The sequence below is a fragment of the Triplophysa dalaica genome, chromosome 2 (assembly GCF_015846415.1).
Source record: "Triplophysa dalaica isolate WHDGS20190420 chromosome 2, ASM1584641v1, whole genome shotgun sequence".
Lineage (NCBI taxonomy): Eukaryota > Metazoa > Chordata > Actinopteri > Cypriniformes > Nemacheilidae > Triplophysa > Triplophysa dalaica.
Window position 1 is genome coordinate 16,942,545 of NC_079543.1, and position 18,884 is coordinate 16,961,428.

General features: G+C 35.6%; 1 protein-coding gene across 1 annotated transcript; it reads left to right on the forward strand.

Moving 5' to 3' along the window:
* The first annotated feature begins 308 nt into the window (after positions 1–308).
* sh3gl2a (SH3 domain containing GRB2 like 2a, endophilin A1) lies at positions 309–15,215 on the forward strand. Its single transcript, XM_056764245.1, has 9 exons — positions 309–508; positions 8,046–8,114; positions 9,065–9,137; positions 9,231–9,374; positions 12,006–12,139; positions 12,708–12,866; positions 12,960–13,063; positions 13,252–13,370; positions 13,461–15,215. Exons 1-9 carry the CDS (start codon positions 464–466, stop codon positions 13,655–13,657), a joined length of 1,044 nt encoding a protein of 347 aa, XP_056620223.1. The 5' UTR covers positions 309–463; the 3' UTR covers positions 13,658–15,215.
* Positions 15,216–18,884: the final 3,669 nt, after the last annotated feature.

Consider the following 18,884-nt stretch of genomic DNA (forward strand, 5'->3'; position numbering starts at 1 on the left):
GGAGGAAATCAGGTTCCATATACACAAGTGGTGCACAGGTTTTAACTACAAGATCCTGTTAGGTTGAAATTCTGAACTACTATCAGGAAAAGTGTTTCTCGTGTCGCTATATATGCTCACCTAAAAGTATTTATCAGAAAGAAATGCTGGGGCAGTGAATAATAGATTATTCTGAAAATTCCGATTGCTCGCCCTTCACTGCAATTTGACTGCTGCTATAACAGTGTATTCATTTCACGTCTCAGCGTGGGAGAACGTCTGTGATCTTCTGAGAGGCGGTACATGTGGCGTGACATCATTGACGCGTCAGCATCAGCTGCTATAATCAGACTACGCTTGTGGTGATTCCCAGTCTGCAAGGCTTTATCTCTGAACGCATCCGCTGTACATTTCTAAATATATTTACATCTTAACACATCGCATCCAGACGTTCGGACAGAACAGCGGCACTCCAGTCTGAATCATGTCTGTAGCGGGATTCAAGAAGCAATTCCACAAAGCCACTCAGGTAAGGTGCACTGCATTGACATAAACGGCGCTCTGCTGTCGATGAAATCTATGAAATGGTTTGCTGCAGTGCTTTCTCGTCGCGTACGATCGGAGCAGAAGGCATGGCAGCTAGCATCGCGTGTCCTGAATCGTAATGCGGGTCTTCAATGAATAATATATAATACTGTTTTTATGACCACACCATAAACACACCATCATTGAACTAATGAATATACTAATATGGCATTCACGATAGTCTTGCACGAACACATCTACAATAATTTATTGGAAATGTTAGGAGTAGAGTATCTTTTGTGTAATGCGGTTTCATTCCGGCGTCATTAACGCATATGAGGCTGAAATGCGTGAACATGTATATTTGGGATGCTGCGTAGCTGTGTGCTGTTGCATAATATCTTATACCCTTAAATTGACCTCGATGCCCTCTAAAGCAGTCGTGAAGCTCTTCAAACCCATAATGTTCTGATCCCATCCGAAAGACTGGAGGGTGCAGTGGTATGTGTTGGCAATTTAAAGATGGATATCTCACTCACTGTAATATTTTTATCGCCATGTTGTTGCTGTGGACACATCAGCCGTGAGATTTCATACGTTGTACGTTAGCTTGTAATGTAATGGTTTTATTGAGCTAAGATGTCATTTCGTTGCGTTTAAAAGAGCATCCCAGCAGTTTTTGAACATGCCCTTGTGTCATCATATTTGGGAGAGACTTAAACAGCCCAGTTCCGTTGTATCCTTGCTTGAAGCTTCCCACTGCATTTGAACATGATTGAGAATCTCATCAAATGGTGACAGAATGTGCAGCAAAGATTACAGATGACGGATTGTTGGAGTCACTGTGCTCATGTGCACATTACATGATTCCCCGTCTCACCTTGTAACCATTACATCTGGCTCTGTGCATCACCGATTTTATCGAAGGCCGTCTGTTTGTAAAGTATAAATGTCTGGGAGTTGTGAAGCTGGGTTAAACAACATAATCCCTCTCTTTTAGACCAATCATCATGCTGTGACATCATCAGCGCACGCTGCACAGTAGAGGTGGTGGCATGACTCAGAGCTACTCAGTAGAACAGATGGTTCCTCAAGCACACTCCGCTCTCCTCTTCCAGCTTGCTATGTAGGCCCTACTTTATACACGACCTTCATGCAGTCTTGCATTTGTGACCGAATATACGATTGATGGATGGATGCAGGTTTAGCCTGTTTTTCAAGCATCGTTTTTTTCTTAGAAATTCGACTGCGTAGTCGATTCTCATAAAATGAGATGTAAAATGTATATTTATAATCAAAATAATTGTGTTGTTATTCCACATGTCTTACATTTTAGCTCGGTGTAAAAAGCAGGTCCTGCAATTTCACATAATTCATAGGCAATCAAGATTTTCCTCATCTTGTCATGTCAATACATAGTAGTTAAACAACAACAAAAGAGAGTTTTCAGAGATATTGTCCTCTCTTTGGTGCTGCTTGTCCTTCCTTAAGCATTGTGACTTGCTATGTTTGGAACATGGCATTTTCAAGGGATTAAAATAGGGAAATAAGTTTTGAGTTTGCCATATGAAACAAACAATAAAGATTATTGTGTAATAAAGCTCTATTAAACTTTAGATGCTATAGAACTATTAAACTATAGAATTTTAGATCGTCAGGTTTTGTATTTTATCTGAAATGAAGCAGAAGATAAGATGATAGATTATTCTCCTTTTTCTTTTCACTGCTTTTGCACAAAAGCTTCAGCTGTTTTATTCTGCTTGCCTCATTTTAGATTCTACACATTGCTTACTGCAGAGTGCATTTGCCTTTTCAGAAGTGTTTGTCAGTTACAACATACCTGCAGCCAGTGTTTTGACCAATACCTTTTGTATATTTGTATCTTTACATGTCATGTTATGTTATATGTTTAAATGACTCGTGAAAACTAGGATGTATGACAGCCCAACATTGTTTTGAATCTCTTGTAGTCTGGTGTCTTTGTATCCTGTTGTTGTGGTGAACATCATTGGAAAGCCACGTATGTGAAGGCTATCTCAAATTGTAGTCTATATACATTACATACATACACAATATATATTTAATATACTGTACATATTTCAGTATAGAATGTGAGTAGATTGAACATACAGCTGATCTTTTAACCAAGACAAAGTGACAATCTTTGAAAAAAAAACGAATAATTATAAGGCAGAATGGATGAATGCAGTCTGATGTTAATAATACAGTGTCTTGTTGGTAATAATCAGACCCTGTCCAGCAGACAGGGGTGGTTTATAACATCATGTTAGAAGTCTTATGGGGTGGGGGAATGAACCGTATAAGTCGATCTAGCAAGAATGCTAGCTAAAAGCCCGTTGAATGTTTGATAGAGATCTTGGAGTAATCTTGATTTTGTGAGCTTTCATAGAGATTTGGTTATTTACTATAGAAAAAATGTACTCCATTTCTTTCTGGGAAAAAAATGAAATGCATACTACTCACACATATACTTGGAACATATTCTTAGCAAAAAAGAAAGGTCCTCTTCCTTTTACTGCTTTTATTTCTAGCAAACTTAGGAAGTGTGAATATTTGTATAAACATCAAAATATTTTGTAATTCGATATAAACTGAGCAAGTTTTACAAACAGAAATGAAAAGAGTCCCTGAAGAATGATAACAGTTAGCATCTGGTGACTGGGATGACTATCACCTGTGTTAAATACTGCAGTGCATCTCCTCCTCATGGACTGCACCATATTTGCCAGTTATTGATGTGAGATATTACCCACTTCCACCAATGCTTTTCTAAGTTCATGCACCCAGAAATGAAACCGCAAGGACATTGTAGTTTATTGCCCTGGCCAGGTCTTCTTTAACATAGGACTGTGTAACATGCCCTCATCCTTGAATACCATGAACTTTGAAACACATGAGAGCATTATGTTTTGTTATATGATTTACCAAATTTTTGAAGCCAAAAATACAAAACAAAATACAATCTATACATCGTTTTTTTATTAAACATTGAAAAATGTTACCTAGGCAGGCACACAATAAGCATGTTGTCCTATAGTGTGTTAGCTCAAATCTCTAAAAACGGTAACACTTTAGAATAAGTACCAATTCTCCTTATTAACTAGATGCTTATTAGCATGCCTATTATTAGCATATTGGCTGTTTCTAAGCACTTATAAAGCACATATTCTACATCCCTAATCCTACCCATTACCTAAACCTAACAACTACCTCACTAACTCCTAATAAGCTGCAAATTAAGAGTTAACTAAGCAAAAGTCGTATTTAAAAGTTTACTAAAACTGAGAACTGGACATTAAAATGAAGTGTGACCCTTAAAACAGATATAAACATATCGAAATATCTGTGACAAAACACTATTAACAGTGAAGATGGCTTATTAGCAGTAAGTATATGTCCCTACTCTTTTCTTTTTAGTTTGCTTGACAACCTTAACAAATGAAAAGCATTTCATGTCATGGCCTCAAACATGTTTATTCTGGCAAACAGTATTTGTTTGACTTGCAAAGCAGGAGTTTCAGTTGCAATAAATTCTTATTGGGATTATTAAATATGGTTGGTTAATGTTGTAATGATATTTGATATTTTTACTTTAAGTCTAAATTGAGTCTAACTTTGGGACAAACTGGTTTGGCTAGTAAGTAATGAGGGTAGGGAAATAATGGCTACAAGTTGTGGGCTAATGCAGGAAGTATTACTGTAAATACACTGGGACTTTGAGAACATTAGTATTTCCTACTACATCTGGTTTTCTCACCTGGGATGTAATCATGTGCTCCAGATATCGCAAACTGTCCTTGTCAACAACAAACCCTTTAATATGTCAAATCCACATTCTGACAATAATGTTGTTCTCTGAAATGCCACATTATCTACACTATCTTATCGCATCATTAGATTCTACTATTCTTACTGTACTATTACTTACTATTATATTATATTAATTCGCTGTTAGGTCATGATCCCAGTGCAGTAAAGTCAGTGCATCCCAGGAAAGAGATAGGACGTTGTTACATAAGAGCTTAAAAATTACATCACCATCAAAATAACATTTCCGCATGACATTAAAACCAATGACATGTGCACAGAACCTTGGTATTTATAATTTTTTTCAAAGATCTAAAGATTTTTTTATGTGAAAAAAAAGATTTTTTTGTTCAAGAAATTCCCAGCCAACAGTTCCTGTGATCAGACATTCTGCTTGTTATTTCTCTAACCATACATCATCATTCTTGGGTTGCTGTTATGTCACTTTTTGTCACATGTGCTATGTTTGTCACTAGTTAGGACTCGGCTGACACTATACTTGTACTGTAATCTGCTTTTGTCTGCATTGTATTGTATGCAGACTTTTATTGTGTTAATATTCTACACTTTAACTTTTCTGTGTGTTAAAAATGTGTCTGTATGTGTAAATGTGCACTATTGGAATGTTTTAAACTCATACTTGTCCAAAAAAGCGCTGTTAAAGGCTTTTTAAACACAAACATAGTAAGAATTGTAATATAAATAGTGCTTATTAAAATATTCACTTATTTTGTGAATCCTGTCATTTTTACTGCTGTTATTATTTTGTTACATACTATAGGTTATATATATACTATATGTTAATAAATAGGATGATAAAGAGTCTTTATCAACACCTGCTATCACAAAATCAAAAAGAACACATACAATAATAAAACTTACACTCAAATAATAAATAATGAATGTTAATAATATGTATATATAATTATGACTATATAAAGTAATTATTAATAATTCTTGTAAAATGATACGCAAGAGAGAACGCATCCCTGGCACTGTTGTCCAGGCCTAGGCTTCTGTGTCCTTATCTGCCATGCAGACACTCCTTCCATTTACATCCTTTATTTGTCCATCCATCTGCTCTATTTATAATGCGTTAATCTTTGGTAGTGGTAATCCAGGACTCTCAAACCCGGGGGAATATTTTAAGACTGACTAGAGGGTGGGGGTGGAACTCTCTTGTCCATGTGCTGCTGTCACATTGGGATTCATGTGACTGCCAGCCACCTAGTCTGTATTACATCACTTCCTTTCCAAGTAACAGGGCTAATGTTAAAAGAAGCAAGACCAGATTTAAGGCTTAAAAGTAATGTCTCCTTTAGTATTATTACTTGGACTGTAAAAATGAAGATGTTTTATTTATATTAGATTTCAAAATCTCTTTTCCAGCTTTATTTGCTATCACTTACATTGCTCTTGTTTAAGCCAAGCAGTTACTATTTAGATATATAGAGTTGCTCAAGGGTCACCAAACAATATTAAAATTACAATTCACTACATATGTAAACTAAGGAGACAAACACACATGTGTTGTAATTACTGTAGAAGCCACTACATGTACAGAACATGTCTTTTTAATAAAGTGCCTACCAACATATTCTTCGACAGAAGTAGATAAACAACATTTTCTGGAAGATGCTTATCTAGAAAAAAAACACGTGACAAATAACATAAACCGTGCCCACACAAGATTTGAAACACTGAGAAGTGTTTTCTTATAAACTCACCTCACTACTCTTTCCATTGGTAAAGTCAACACTGTTGGATATGTAATGAAAAGAAAGTAAGCCTTCTTACTACTCATTGCCTCCTCATCTGCTTTCACAGCTCATGTTCTGTCTTATAACAACATAGAAACAATTCAGAAACAAGAAATGTAAAACTTGGCATACTGAACATGCTTGTAAAAACTATACCAATAGTATATATTGTCAGGCATTAGGCGTGGGAAATGTATTGGGCAATTCAAATGTGTTGAAATAGTGGAATTATAACACCTAGCGAATCTGATTAGGCCATAAATATATGAGAAGTTCATTTGCAAAAACGGATAAGTCCGTTTTAATGTTTTTTGTGTTTGTTTTTATTGGGTTAGTTAAGTTTTTGAGTTATCACAAACAGCAAAACTGCAGTTAAATATATATTTAAACTGAGTTATCTGGCTCTTATACTTTTCTCAGCTGATGGACATTTTATACTGTACTCGTGTGAGGCATTAAACTATTTGATTAATTTTTCACCGAGCTGTTAAAGTTGTTCTTGCAATATTCTCAGATTTTAATTACAAGTATCTCAAGATTCTTGGCAGTCATTTTGGTTTAATCCCATGGAATTTATATCTTTTGCTGTAACATCAAATCTTCTTAACATAGTGACAGCTCAGTCATGAAGGTGAGCGTTTGATGAATTGGTATGCAGGTGTGACTCAAGCCTGTGGCGCTCACAAACTTTTGAATGCCAAGCAGAACTTAATGTGACCAAGTATAGCAAATCTCCATGTCAGTGCTTCTTGACATAGGATTTCACAATTTTGGTGAAGGGATACTCTACCCAAACATTAAAATTCTATCATCATTTACTAAACATCAAGTTGTTCCAAGCATGTATAACTTTTTTGTTCTGATGATGTTTCCTACAATGGTAGTCAAGGATGTCCAAATAATGTCAGTTGCTAAATTATTTCCAAATATCTTTCTTTGTGTTCAACAGAATAAAGACATTTATACAGATTTTCAACAATTTGGGGGGGAGTTTTTATGACATAATTTAGTTTTTATGACATTTTTGGGTGGAGTATCCCTTTTAGAACAAACTGCAAAATGCAATTAAACTGCAATGTGATATACCTAATGCAGTGCCATTCCCCAAGAAACTTTCAGGAATATTTTTTTTAGCAAGAACTGATGAATCTGGTGCAATCCGTGCGGAAGAGTATTGCACGTTATTATGTACATAATAGTTGATTATTGACGATAAGTAGATTACAATTAAAGGTGGGCCACATCACCAACCATGTTTCACAATAAGATATTTATTTAAGATAACGCTATATAGCATACAATATATAATATCTCTCACATTTGACTACTTTTATTTAAAAAAATAAAAAAATGTGTTTATTGTATGACGTTAAAATAAAAAAAAAGAGTCTTAGAATAATTTGAGATATGACAAACCGAAATTAAATGGACCCTGAACAAAGTGACGCCAATATTGGTTTGCCTCTGTGGGAACCATAAATATCCCAGTACTCTTGTTTCTAAACGGTTATTAATGAACTTCTGTCCTTTGAATGCCTTATTTAAAAAATGATGTGTACAATAAATAAATATGATATAAAAGTGCAGTCCGAGTAAACGGATTATAAATGTGATGGGTGTTTTGAGGTGGCGATCATGAAGTGAGTGTCTGACTCTCTGGTCTTCTGAAATGTGTTACTGAATTATGAGTGGGTGGCGCGTCAAAATTGCTGAAATGTTGCGCGTTTGAGCGTATCTGTGCAACACATACATCACTAAGTAACACCTATTTGGATACGCCTGTTTGGACTGAGTGTTGTGATCCGTTACACCACTAGTTCAAGTACATCAGACACAATGCACTTTTATATGTATGTTATACTGTAATATAACCAATAGGAACAGGACATAAGATCCTAACAAATTTAATGTCGTCTCATTGTGGTAAAACTCTGTGTTGTCTATTTTTTGCAGAAAGTTAGTGAGAAAGTTGGAGGGGCAGAAGGAACTAAATTAGATGAAGACTTCATGCAAATGGAAAAGGTGAGTGTCCTGGAGAGTTATGATTCACTCAGTATACTCTATATCCTCAATTGAAATCTGGGAATTATGTATTAGAAAGTAATTTACAAGAAACGTGAAAATCTGTATTTTCTTCAGTCTGTGGCTTAATATAATCACCCAACAGTGTAATAATGGATAGGCTGATAGAATACTTGGTCTCTGCGGATTTGCAGTATTGTAAATTTTGTCATGGTAAGACCAGGTCACACATCATGGTTGTAAACATTGGTTTATTGTTCATGCCGTTATCTTTTTTTCTTGCTAGAGCACTTCACACAAGGGAGCCCAGAATAGCTTAATAAAAGGTCTCCCAAAAAAGCATGATGCCTTAAGTCGCAGGTATAGTCCGGCCCTCCGTGTTAGCCAGCCCGCACACCCCGTCCATGCGCAGCCGAAATTTTAAGACCCTGCGGACGACATGGATACAATAGCGCGTTCCCGAGAAAATGTGAAGAGCAAACTAGGCAATACACACACGGAAAGTTTGCGGTGTGCAGTTGTCACAGAAGACTGACCCAAAAGTAATACGTCGAAAATTGGGGGGCCAAAACACTACAACACAGAGCTTCATTACAATGGAGAAAGAAATTCGACAAGCATTTGTGTGAGGAGATTCGAAAAGATCCACATTTATATAATTCAAGCTTAAGAGAGTATAAAGATGTGTTCATGGCGGTTAATTGTTATATTTGTCGTCTGCAATGGTGGAGCCACACTTCTTCTATCATTAATTTGCAGAGGGCCTGTGAATAACGCAGCTCAGTGCTGCCCTCTGGTGGAGTGTACATTCTCATTTGTAATGCGCATGAGTTGAACTAGTTTGTGCACTACAAGGACATGGAAAGTCAGGGATACCCACGCATTAATGTTTTCATTCGAGATCTTTCCTGTCTTAAAGCATTCTTTTTTGTCAACCTATTCTTTTGTAGAAAGTAGATGTCACAACAAGGACAGTAATGGACATTATGACTAAGACAACAGAGTATCTGCAGCCTAATCCAGGTAAATGTATATAATGGAAGCATTGTTTAATATGACCCTATTTTGAAAAATTAAAAAAAAGTAATAATCTGTTTTGTTCTTGTCTTTATGTAGCAACTCGTGCTAAATTGAGTATGATGAGCTCCATGTCTAAAATCCGAGGAGGTGATAAAGGTCCTGGTTACACACAAACTGAAGTTGTCCTGGGAGAGTCCATGCAAAGGTTTGGGCGGGAGCTTGGAGAGGAGTCCAGCTTTGGTAATGCTTGCTTTGTATTGCAGTATAGTTACTTAGTTTAGAAGTTAGTTGAAAGTCATGTTGAGTACACAGTGAGCCACATTTGATGAATGTCAGAAAACTGGGTGTATGGTTGTTTCCATGCAAATCTTGCCATTTATCAATGAGGATGTGAGAGGTTGATCCATTCAAATCTCACGTCAGATTTCAGTTTGTGTACGCAAGATTTTATGCTCGTATATAGCCAGAGTTTTGTTTATCCCGTATAAAAAACATTTTAAAGGGAATTTTAAAACACCATATTATTACCATCTGTATTGCCCTTCAATAGGCGAAGGTTTTTCACATTCACATATTTTACATTTTGCGTATTTTACTGTATTTTAAATAAATCCGATTTCAAAATGCAAGACAGTTCGTTTGAACTTTCAATATCCACAGAGATGTTCTCTCTTTTGGCCGGATCACATTTCATCATGTTGGGAGAGGCTGAAATTTGTGGCGTGATATTATTATTTTTATTCACAGCATTTATCATCGTACAATCTTTCGTATGAAGAAACTGGCGGCATGTGAATGTTCCATGAATCACAAAATGCTGTCGTAAGCTTATTTCTGGGCACAGATCTGTGCAATGTTAGATTGATAATTGAGGTCCAGTATGTCCGAAGCTTTGACACTATGGTTAGTTAAGTACACCTGGGGCCTTAATAAGTCAGATTTCACATTAATACAACTAACTTGCTTGTGTAATCTAACAAATTCTTTCCTTTGTAACGTGATGTTTGTAATTTAAAAATAATTTTGGAATAGTCACTCATGTTTATGTGTGGTTACTAATTAAATAAATAATAAATTATTTATTTCATTAGTTGTAATAAATAATCATTTAGACAATTCTGTATCTGTTTTAAAATGATGTTCTCTATTCAAACACTAATATTGTGATATTATAAATATGATAAGCCATCTTACTACAGATTTATGTTGAAAGGAAATGTTGAACCACAAACTATTTTAACTGCTATGTTCTGTTAGGATTTTGTATTCACATGCTTGGGACTGTAGATTTGCACCAAAACACACATCATGCTAATTTTTCCACTTCATTCTGATCTCCGGAATTGAGCAGGCGATTTTTGTCTAAAATGTAAATGCCCTCATTAAATGTGAAATAAGAGCGCTGCACTTTTCATAACCATGCGGGTGTGACGTTGAGTGCTGTATATTTCATGTGCCTTATTATTATTGTGTGAAGTTTACAAAACAATCCAGGCTTTAAGACAAATGTTCAGGGCTATTGAAACTGCTGTCCACAATCAGGTTTGACAAGGTTTGTTTAAAGAGTATATATTTTGTGATTTTTAAGGTCCTATTTTGGTTTACAACAAGTTTATGTACATACACAGTGTAAAAACACTTACATTTTCTAATAATAGGCAGTTATTATTACCTTACTTATTGACTAACTCTCAAATGATTCGTTCTGCGATTCATCGGTCTATGTAATCCCCTCTTTTCTGTCAGACTACTCTGATCTGAACGGTCATATGGTCTTGTGTGCTGTGATTGGTCTACCACGTGCAGTATCGCAAATGGAACGTTGAGTGACGGAAATCGACCTGGTTCTGAAAATTAGAATGACAAATTTGCGTGATTTAGAGTCGACTCCATTTTGCCCAAACCAATAACTTGCATCTTTAAAGCCATTGTTCACTTGCGTCTTTACAACCTGGTAGAGTGCTTACATTGACACACAGCAACATTACACACTGCATGAAATGTAATTTTAAGACATTGTAATATTTACTCTTTAAAAGGGTCATGAAGAAACTTGGTCCATTTTTATAGTAGTGTTTTTACCATCTAAAAAAAACGCACGCTGTAATGATCGTCAAACAACCTCTGTTTTCAAGTTTTTATCTACTTTAATAAAAATCTAGAGGAATAGGTGTAACACTGTGACCTAGTCCAAGACCCAATCCACATTTGTGGATGACCACAAGATCAGGGCTCCAACTGTGATGGGACAGAAAGAGATGCAACTGCTTTGTTTTTCTCTCTATGCAAATACTCTATGCTAATTTTCTACCTTGCAAATTTCTGAACAATACTTCTCAACGTTAGAAAAAGTGCTGGAGAAGTTATAAAAAAAGAGTATTAAAAGAAAAGTTAACCCAAAACTGAATTTTAATTCTTAATTACGCCATGACACATTCTTTGATGCTATAGAATACATTTTTCAGTTCAGTGTTTCACAAAAGGTTCTTTGTGGTCGAAAAAAGGTTCTTCAGATTAAAAATGAAAGAAAGAGATGGTTCTTTAAAGAACCTTTTACTAAATGGTTCTTTGTGGAACCAAAAATGGTTCTTCTATGACAATCGCTGAGAAGAACCTTTTAAGCACCTTCTAGTTTTAAGAGTGCCCACTATGTTTATTGGTGTATATATCATTGTCCTTTCTAGCTTTGTAATGCCATTGAAGTTAGACTTTGTACATAAATATATGGGAATACTGTCAAACCATCATTGGTTCTCGCATGTTTCAGAATTTATATTTGACCTGTCAGCTCACTTGCGTCTACATTGCGAGCTCACTGTTGAGCAGTCTTGCACTTTATAACAGATAAGGTATTGTACTCTTGTGTTTCAGGTCTGGCTCTGATCGAAGTTGGAGAAGCCATGCGAGAGCTAGGTGAAGTTAAAGATGCTCTAGACATGGAGGTTAAGCAGAACTTTGTTGATCCCTTGCAGAATATGCATGACAAAGACTTAAAGGAGATACAGGTAAGATGCCACAAATTCATCCTTTGATTTATAATATTTCATGGTTAAGTTTCAAATAATCAACACCATAACATTAGATTAAACTAAAGTTATCAGGTATTGTTTGCTGTATTATCTCATTATGAACTCTTAATGAGATAATCTATTGCATTTGGGTAATCTTCCTGCTGTCCTCCAATATTTATGATTTAATACCATAATGAGGTTTAGGGATTTTATTAAAGGTTTTTTTTTAGAATCGTTATTCTGTCAACACTGTAATTATAATTTTTTAAAATTGTGCAGATAATTTCTTTTTGCTAGAAATTAATCCCAGCTTCCTTTTGTCATTACTTTTGGGCAATATAAACAGCCTCTCAAAAAATCTGTCAGATTAAAAAATGCTTGTGAATATTATGTTGCAGTTATACAATACAACTGTAATTCAATATTATTAATAATCATTTATAAAACTAATTCATGACAATTATTCATAACATGCTGGGTGGTCTTTGGCTAAATTGTTATTGTGTGAGGGATAAATGCTTTGAACCATCAATTTGATTGATAATTTGATTGATTTTCACAGCATCACCTGAAGAAGCTGGAAGGACGACGATTGGACTTTGATTATAAGAAGAAAAGGCAAGGCAAAGTGACAGAAGATGAGATCAAACAGGCACTGGAGAAGTTTGATGAGTCAAAGGAAGTTGCTGAACAAAGCATGTTCAACCTTCTAGAAAGTGATGTAAGAAGCCCATCAAAAACTTGAACTTCGTTAATCTAGCTAGGTAATATGCTAAACTTCTATGATTATTCACAATCAATTGTGTTTCAACAGATTGAACAGGTCAGCCAGCTTTCTGCTCTGGTCCAAGCTCAGGTGAACTACCACAGACAGGCCGCAGAGATCCTTCAACAGCTATCCAGCAAGATAGAGGACAGGTTTGTGTTCTAGTTTCCAAATTTGAGGTCATGTTTTTCAAACGTCAGTTCACTCTTGAGATATCAGACTGTTTGTATAGATATTCATTCTTAATATTTTTATGAATTGTCATGTTTTCATTTCTATTAAGAAAGAACTGAGTTACTTTGAGTGTTTTGCATTCCTTGTCTCTCTTATCAAACTTCAGAATAAGAGACACTTCCTCTAAGCCAAGAAAAGAATATGTTCCCAAACCTCGCACATCTGTGGATTTCAGTGAGAATCATAATGGCAATATTGGCCTCAGTGGCCCCCCCAGGTCACCAGGTAGATTAATAATATAATTACATCTACAAACTAAAGCCGTTCTTTAGTATCTCTTTACTATGATACATTCTCGTTTCTTTCCTCTTTCAGCTCCAATGGACCAGCCTTGCTGTCGGGCACTTTATGATTTTGACCCTGAAAATGAGGGTGAGCTGGGCTTCAAAGAAGGAGACATCATCACCTTAACCAACAAAATAGATGAAAACTGGTATGAAGGGACTGTCAACGGGCAGTCTGGCTTCTTCCCCGTCAACTATGTGGATGTCCTGGTAACCTTACCCCACTAAGTCCTATGCATGTACCCTAATCTTTACCTGACCAATCAAATCGCTTCTTCTATAAGAGAAGAAAACAACCAAAACAAACAGCACAGAAAGATCCGTTGTGGTTTATGCGCATAAGAAATGAAGACATTGGGAATTGTCCTTCCATAGATGTTATTCCTGGTTGGAATGAAATGCTACCATTTTATTGTATTATTTATTTATTTTCGTATTATTAGATAAATATTTATGGTTGATCAGATCTCTGCATTGCCTGCTAAGCATCTCATGTATGTCGTTGGTTTTACGTTTGTCTGTTTTCAATAGCTACAACAAACCATGAACTGCTCTTTTAACCTACACCCGTTTAAAAAAAATAAAATGTCAGCAATAATATACGAACACTCAATGAGTAAATGTCTTTAAATATTACATTGTTGAAAGGAGTATTAAACAAAATAAAATGTGTTTTCCTTCCAATTGTAAAAATTGCATGGACTCAAATAATCAGAACAAATTTGATTTCACCTCTTTCCTGTTCCAAATGGTTGACTATAGTGTGATATGTTCTACAGTTTGTTTACTGTCTGAATAAAAAATGACTGTACAAATAGAGTAACATTTAGTAATTAAATCACTTGCTGATTGTGTCACATTCCTGTCGTCTAATAATCTCTTATGGTCCATGGATCCTATTGCATAACATATCACATTCCATAGATAGCCAGTGTCATGAAACAAATAGTTTCATGTTTGATGTTAGTGTGTGCGTGCGTGTTTGTATGTGTATGACTATAAAAATGCCTATGATTGCTTGTGATACCTGTCATTTGAATCCATGAAACTGTGCATAATTCTTTCATTTATTTTTATTGTAAAATGTGTAATTTCTGAGCCACAGGCAACCACAATTGTAATGTAAGACTAGGGCTTTAAAAACATGTTTTCCCAATACTTTTTGCGCATTCCAAATGTCGGCAGTTTTTGGAAAGACGCACACTCCCTAAACAACTCGCACCGTTTGTGGAGCCAAGTTGGTAGGGGACAGACTAGATTTGAAAATGCCTTGTATGTTTACAGCCTTTGGAAAAATTCAACCAACAAATTGAAAAATATATTTTATCATAAAAAAAATGCACACATCACCTTTATTCATCTCTGCCTGTAGTTTTGACAGTAAAAGTGTGTATACCTGCTTTGAAAGAGGTATTTAGTTAAAACACTAGTTAGTATGGTATTAATACTAAATGTAAGACCCTTTTTTTGTTGACAATCAGGATTATAACAGAAATGATTTTTTTCCAGTGTTATCCTCAATGAGGTCTGTACAGCCTTTTTTGTGATTTATTTCCACTGTGTATAGTCTTGTAACTGTAGTACCATGTGTTACATTTGGATCAGTGTTAAAGCTAAATATAGAACAGACACTCAATATTTATTATTTACTGGAGGAGAAAAGTAGGCATAGTACATATCTTCTCTTTCGCATGAATTTTGAATGACACATCTGAGTAACAGGCTTGTACTGATGAAAGAAAAATATGTAACCACAATAAATGCAAGAGATTAATGGTGCACACAGTGTATGTGTATTTTGTTTGACAGCCAGTAGGTGATGCTACTTCAACACAGACGGAACAACATTGTTTAGTCTAAATGAAAAATGAGGTCATTTTTTAAATTTAAACCAAATTCTGCAATAGTTTTACCATTTGTCTAGACTAAAATATTTGGTAACACTTTACTTAAAGCATGTACTTCATAAGCATGTGCATTATACAAGTAGTTTTAATGTATTAATTATGCCTTTACATGCACCTTATAATGCATTGTAATATGTTATGCACAATTGTAAATACAGTAAATCCAATATAATACTCATCATTTCATTGTTACACTTTGCATTTTTTATTTGGTTATGACGATTATAATGCATCACGCCCTTTAACGACCCTTTATAATGCATTATACATAAAGGCTTTAAGTAAAGTGTTATCAAATATCTTAAATATATTATGCATTTTAACACGATTTTAAGGATTTTACCATGTTAGCTGAATGTCATAAATGCGTTTTCCCACTGTTTGCTTAGTTTGTATTTTGTTTATTTGTGGAGAATTAATTTAAAATCATGCTATTTTCTTTTTCGTTGTTTTATTCATTTTGTTTGTTTTTAATTTTAGTGACTTGAAACATGAAATCCATGAACTTACTTGACCAATAATGTTAAATACATTTCCTTTATAACATAACTGAATATCCTTATTCTTTGAATGGATCATGTTGACCCGATAAAATCTTACTAAAACCCTTGTTGCCACAAAATAACCATTGGTTTATTACTGTAACCATAAAAGTTTAACCATGATATGTGTGTTATGATATATGGATTTCAAAATCCATAGTTCATCTCTGAAAAATAAATATTGATGTCAAGAAAATGCGCCGTGAATGTTCACAGACAAGACTTTCAAAATGTTTGGACATAATGTCAGTTCAACAGTTCAAATTTATACATTATTGTACGTGGGATATTGGTTGCAAGAAATTCATGTTTATGTCTTTGGTGGCGTCATTTAACAAATTGCAATGTCATTGAAATACAGAAATGAAAATACAATAAACAAATGCCAAGAAGTTTTGAGGATAAGACTGTTCAACAAATAATCAAGTTTAATATATTTTGATCATGACATAAGCAGTTGTTAATGTAAGAAACAGCAGATAGTTGCTCATAATTTCATAAATTCACCAATACATGTGTTAGCCATATGTTCAAAGGAATAAGAAACTATGTTTGTGTGATGTACAACTTCAACTGTTTTAAACATTTAAAACTTCAACTGTGATTTAACATATTGATATTTTTCTTTTCTATTATTATTCTATTATCGCTGTCGTTTTAATGATTTGGAAGCAGAAACATCCATAGTTTACCTACACATGGAGGTCCATGTCTCTGTTATGTGTTTACACTATTAAAACTGTACATATCCGCAATCATGAAAATATGAATATATAATTATAATTCAATATGCTATTAATATTTAATAACATGGTGGGGAGCTTTCAGCTGCATCTTGCACACCGATACTCTCCACCTCCACTCGAGTGTGGCCCACCCAGACACTGGCACGCCAGCGATGTGTCACTTCACTCCAACTGTACTTACAGTCAGCGAAGCATGTCACATCCACCCAGTGCATGCTTCACCCCACCGCTTCATGTACACAAGCCAACCAGAAAGCGCTCTCACATGGCCACAGAGTAAACAAAAGACCTGTTCCGAGACCCACTGCGTGTCGGCAAACACGCCTAACAGTGTGCATTGCATAAAGTGTGACGGAAAGTACATATTTATTTACTTATTTGTATTTCAACTCTGAGTCCATTTTAAATTGGTCTTTCCTTGCCCTAACCCCATGTGTCTATATGTATATTAAAATAGATCAATATATGTAGCCTTTCATTTATACATACAAGCACATTTCATCTTCATTATGTCTTAATATATTAGATCAAAATGAACACTCATTGTCTTTTAAACATGAAAATCTAGTTTGTGTTTTTGAAAATCAATTTCTTGATTATTTCATAATTTATATAATCGCTTGTTTTACTGATCTATTCAAATTGTATCAAATTTTAAGCACTTTTTTGCCAAGCCACACTGATTTTTACAATGAAAAATCATAAACTATTTTTGTAACATTACTCAAGACCAACAGGGAAGGGAATTATAATGGATTATATAAGCTTTTTATTAAATTAAAGGTTATGTAACAGGATTGATCCAATGCACACTGATAAATACTACAAATATTACATTATCAATATACAGTTGTGTTCAAAATTATTCAACCCCCAATGCTGTAAATGGTTTTAGGGAATTTAGTGTACATTTGTAATTGTATTCAGAATGAAATCCTACAAGGACTTCTTAAAGAACCATATGCAACTAAAATGACATCAATTAGTTTTGTAATACAGTAGTAAATGTTTCTTTTGTGAATTCTTCATTGACATAATTATTCAACCCCTTAAAGACTACCACTCTGAAGAACAGAGGTTCAATGAAGTGTTTTCAATCAGGTATTGAAAACACCTGTGGATATCAGGGAGCAGCAATAAAGCCTAATAAGCACCAATTAGGCAGCTTTAAAATGACTGTGATACTCAGCTCCTTCTAGACATTTACTGGTGTTGTTACAAACATGGTGAGGTCACAAGAATGGTCCAGGAAGACAAGAGAACAGGTGATTACTCTTCACAGGAAGGGCAATGGCTATAAGAAGATTGCAAAGATGTTAAACATACCAAGAGACACCATAGGAAGCATCATTCGCAAATCCAAGGCAAAGGGCACTGTTGAAACGCTACCTGGTCGTGGCAGAAAGAAGATGCTGACTTCGACTGCTGTGCGCTACCGGAAGCGTAGAGTGGAGAAAAGTCCCCGTGTGACTGCTGAGGAACTGAGAAAAGATTTGTCAGATGTGGATCCTGAAGTTTCTGCTCAGACAATACGGCGCACCCTGCGTAATGAAGGCCTCCATGCCAGAACTCCCAGGCGCACCCCCTTGCTGTCCCCAAAGAATAAGAAGAGTCGACTGCAGTATGCCAAAAGTCATGTGGACAAACCACAGAAGTTTTGGAATAGTGTTCTGTGGACTGATGAAACAAAATTAGAACTGTTTGGGCCCATGGATCAACGCTATGTTTGGAGGAGGGCCTATGAAGAAAAGAACACCTTGCCTACTGTGAAGCATGGCGGGGAGTCAATCATGCTTTGGGGCTGTTTTGCTTCTGCAGGTACTGGGAAGCTTCAGTGTGTGCAAGGTACCATGAATTCTCTTCAGTACCAGGAGATATTGGATGACAATGTGATGCAGTCCGTCACAAACCTGAGGCTTGGAAGACGTTGGACCTTTCAACAGGACAATGATCCCAAGCATACCTCCAAGTCCACTAGAGCATGGTTTCAGATTAAAGGCTGGAACATTTTGAAGTGGCCATCGCAGTCACCAGACTTAAATCCCATTGAGAACCTCTGGTGGGACTTAAAGAAAGCAGTTGCAGTGCGAAAGCCTAAGAATGTGACTGAACTGGAGGCTTTTGACCATGATGAATGGGCGAAGATACGTAGATCGCTGCAAGACACTTGTGTCAAGCTATGCTTCACGTTTAAAAGCTGTTATAACTGTAAAAGGATGTTGTACTAAGTACTAAGATTGAATGTCCCTTGGGGGTTGAA

Bases quoted from the DNA above. Each gene is read 5' to 3' on its own strand.
- sh3gl2a (XM_056764245.1), top strand. From the start codon at position 464: ATGTCTGTAGCGGGATTCAAGAAGCAATTCCACAAAGCCACTCAG. The intron at 12,867-12,959 runs GTAAGAAGCCCA...GTGTTTCAACAG, and splicing joins TCAACCTTCTAGAAAGTGAT to ATTGAACAGGTCAGCCAGCT. The intron at 13,064-13,251 runs GTTTGTGTTCTA...ATCAAACTTCAG, and splicing joins TCCAGCAAGATAGAGGACAG to AATAAGAGACACTTCCTCTA.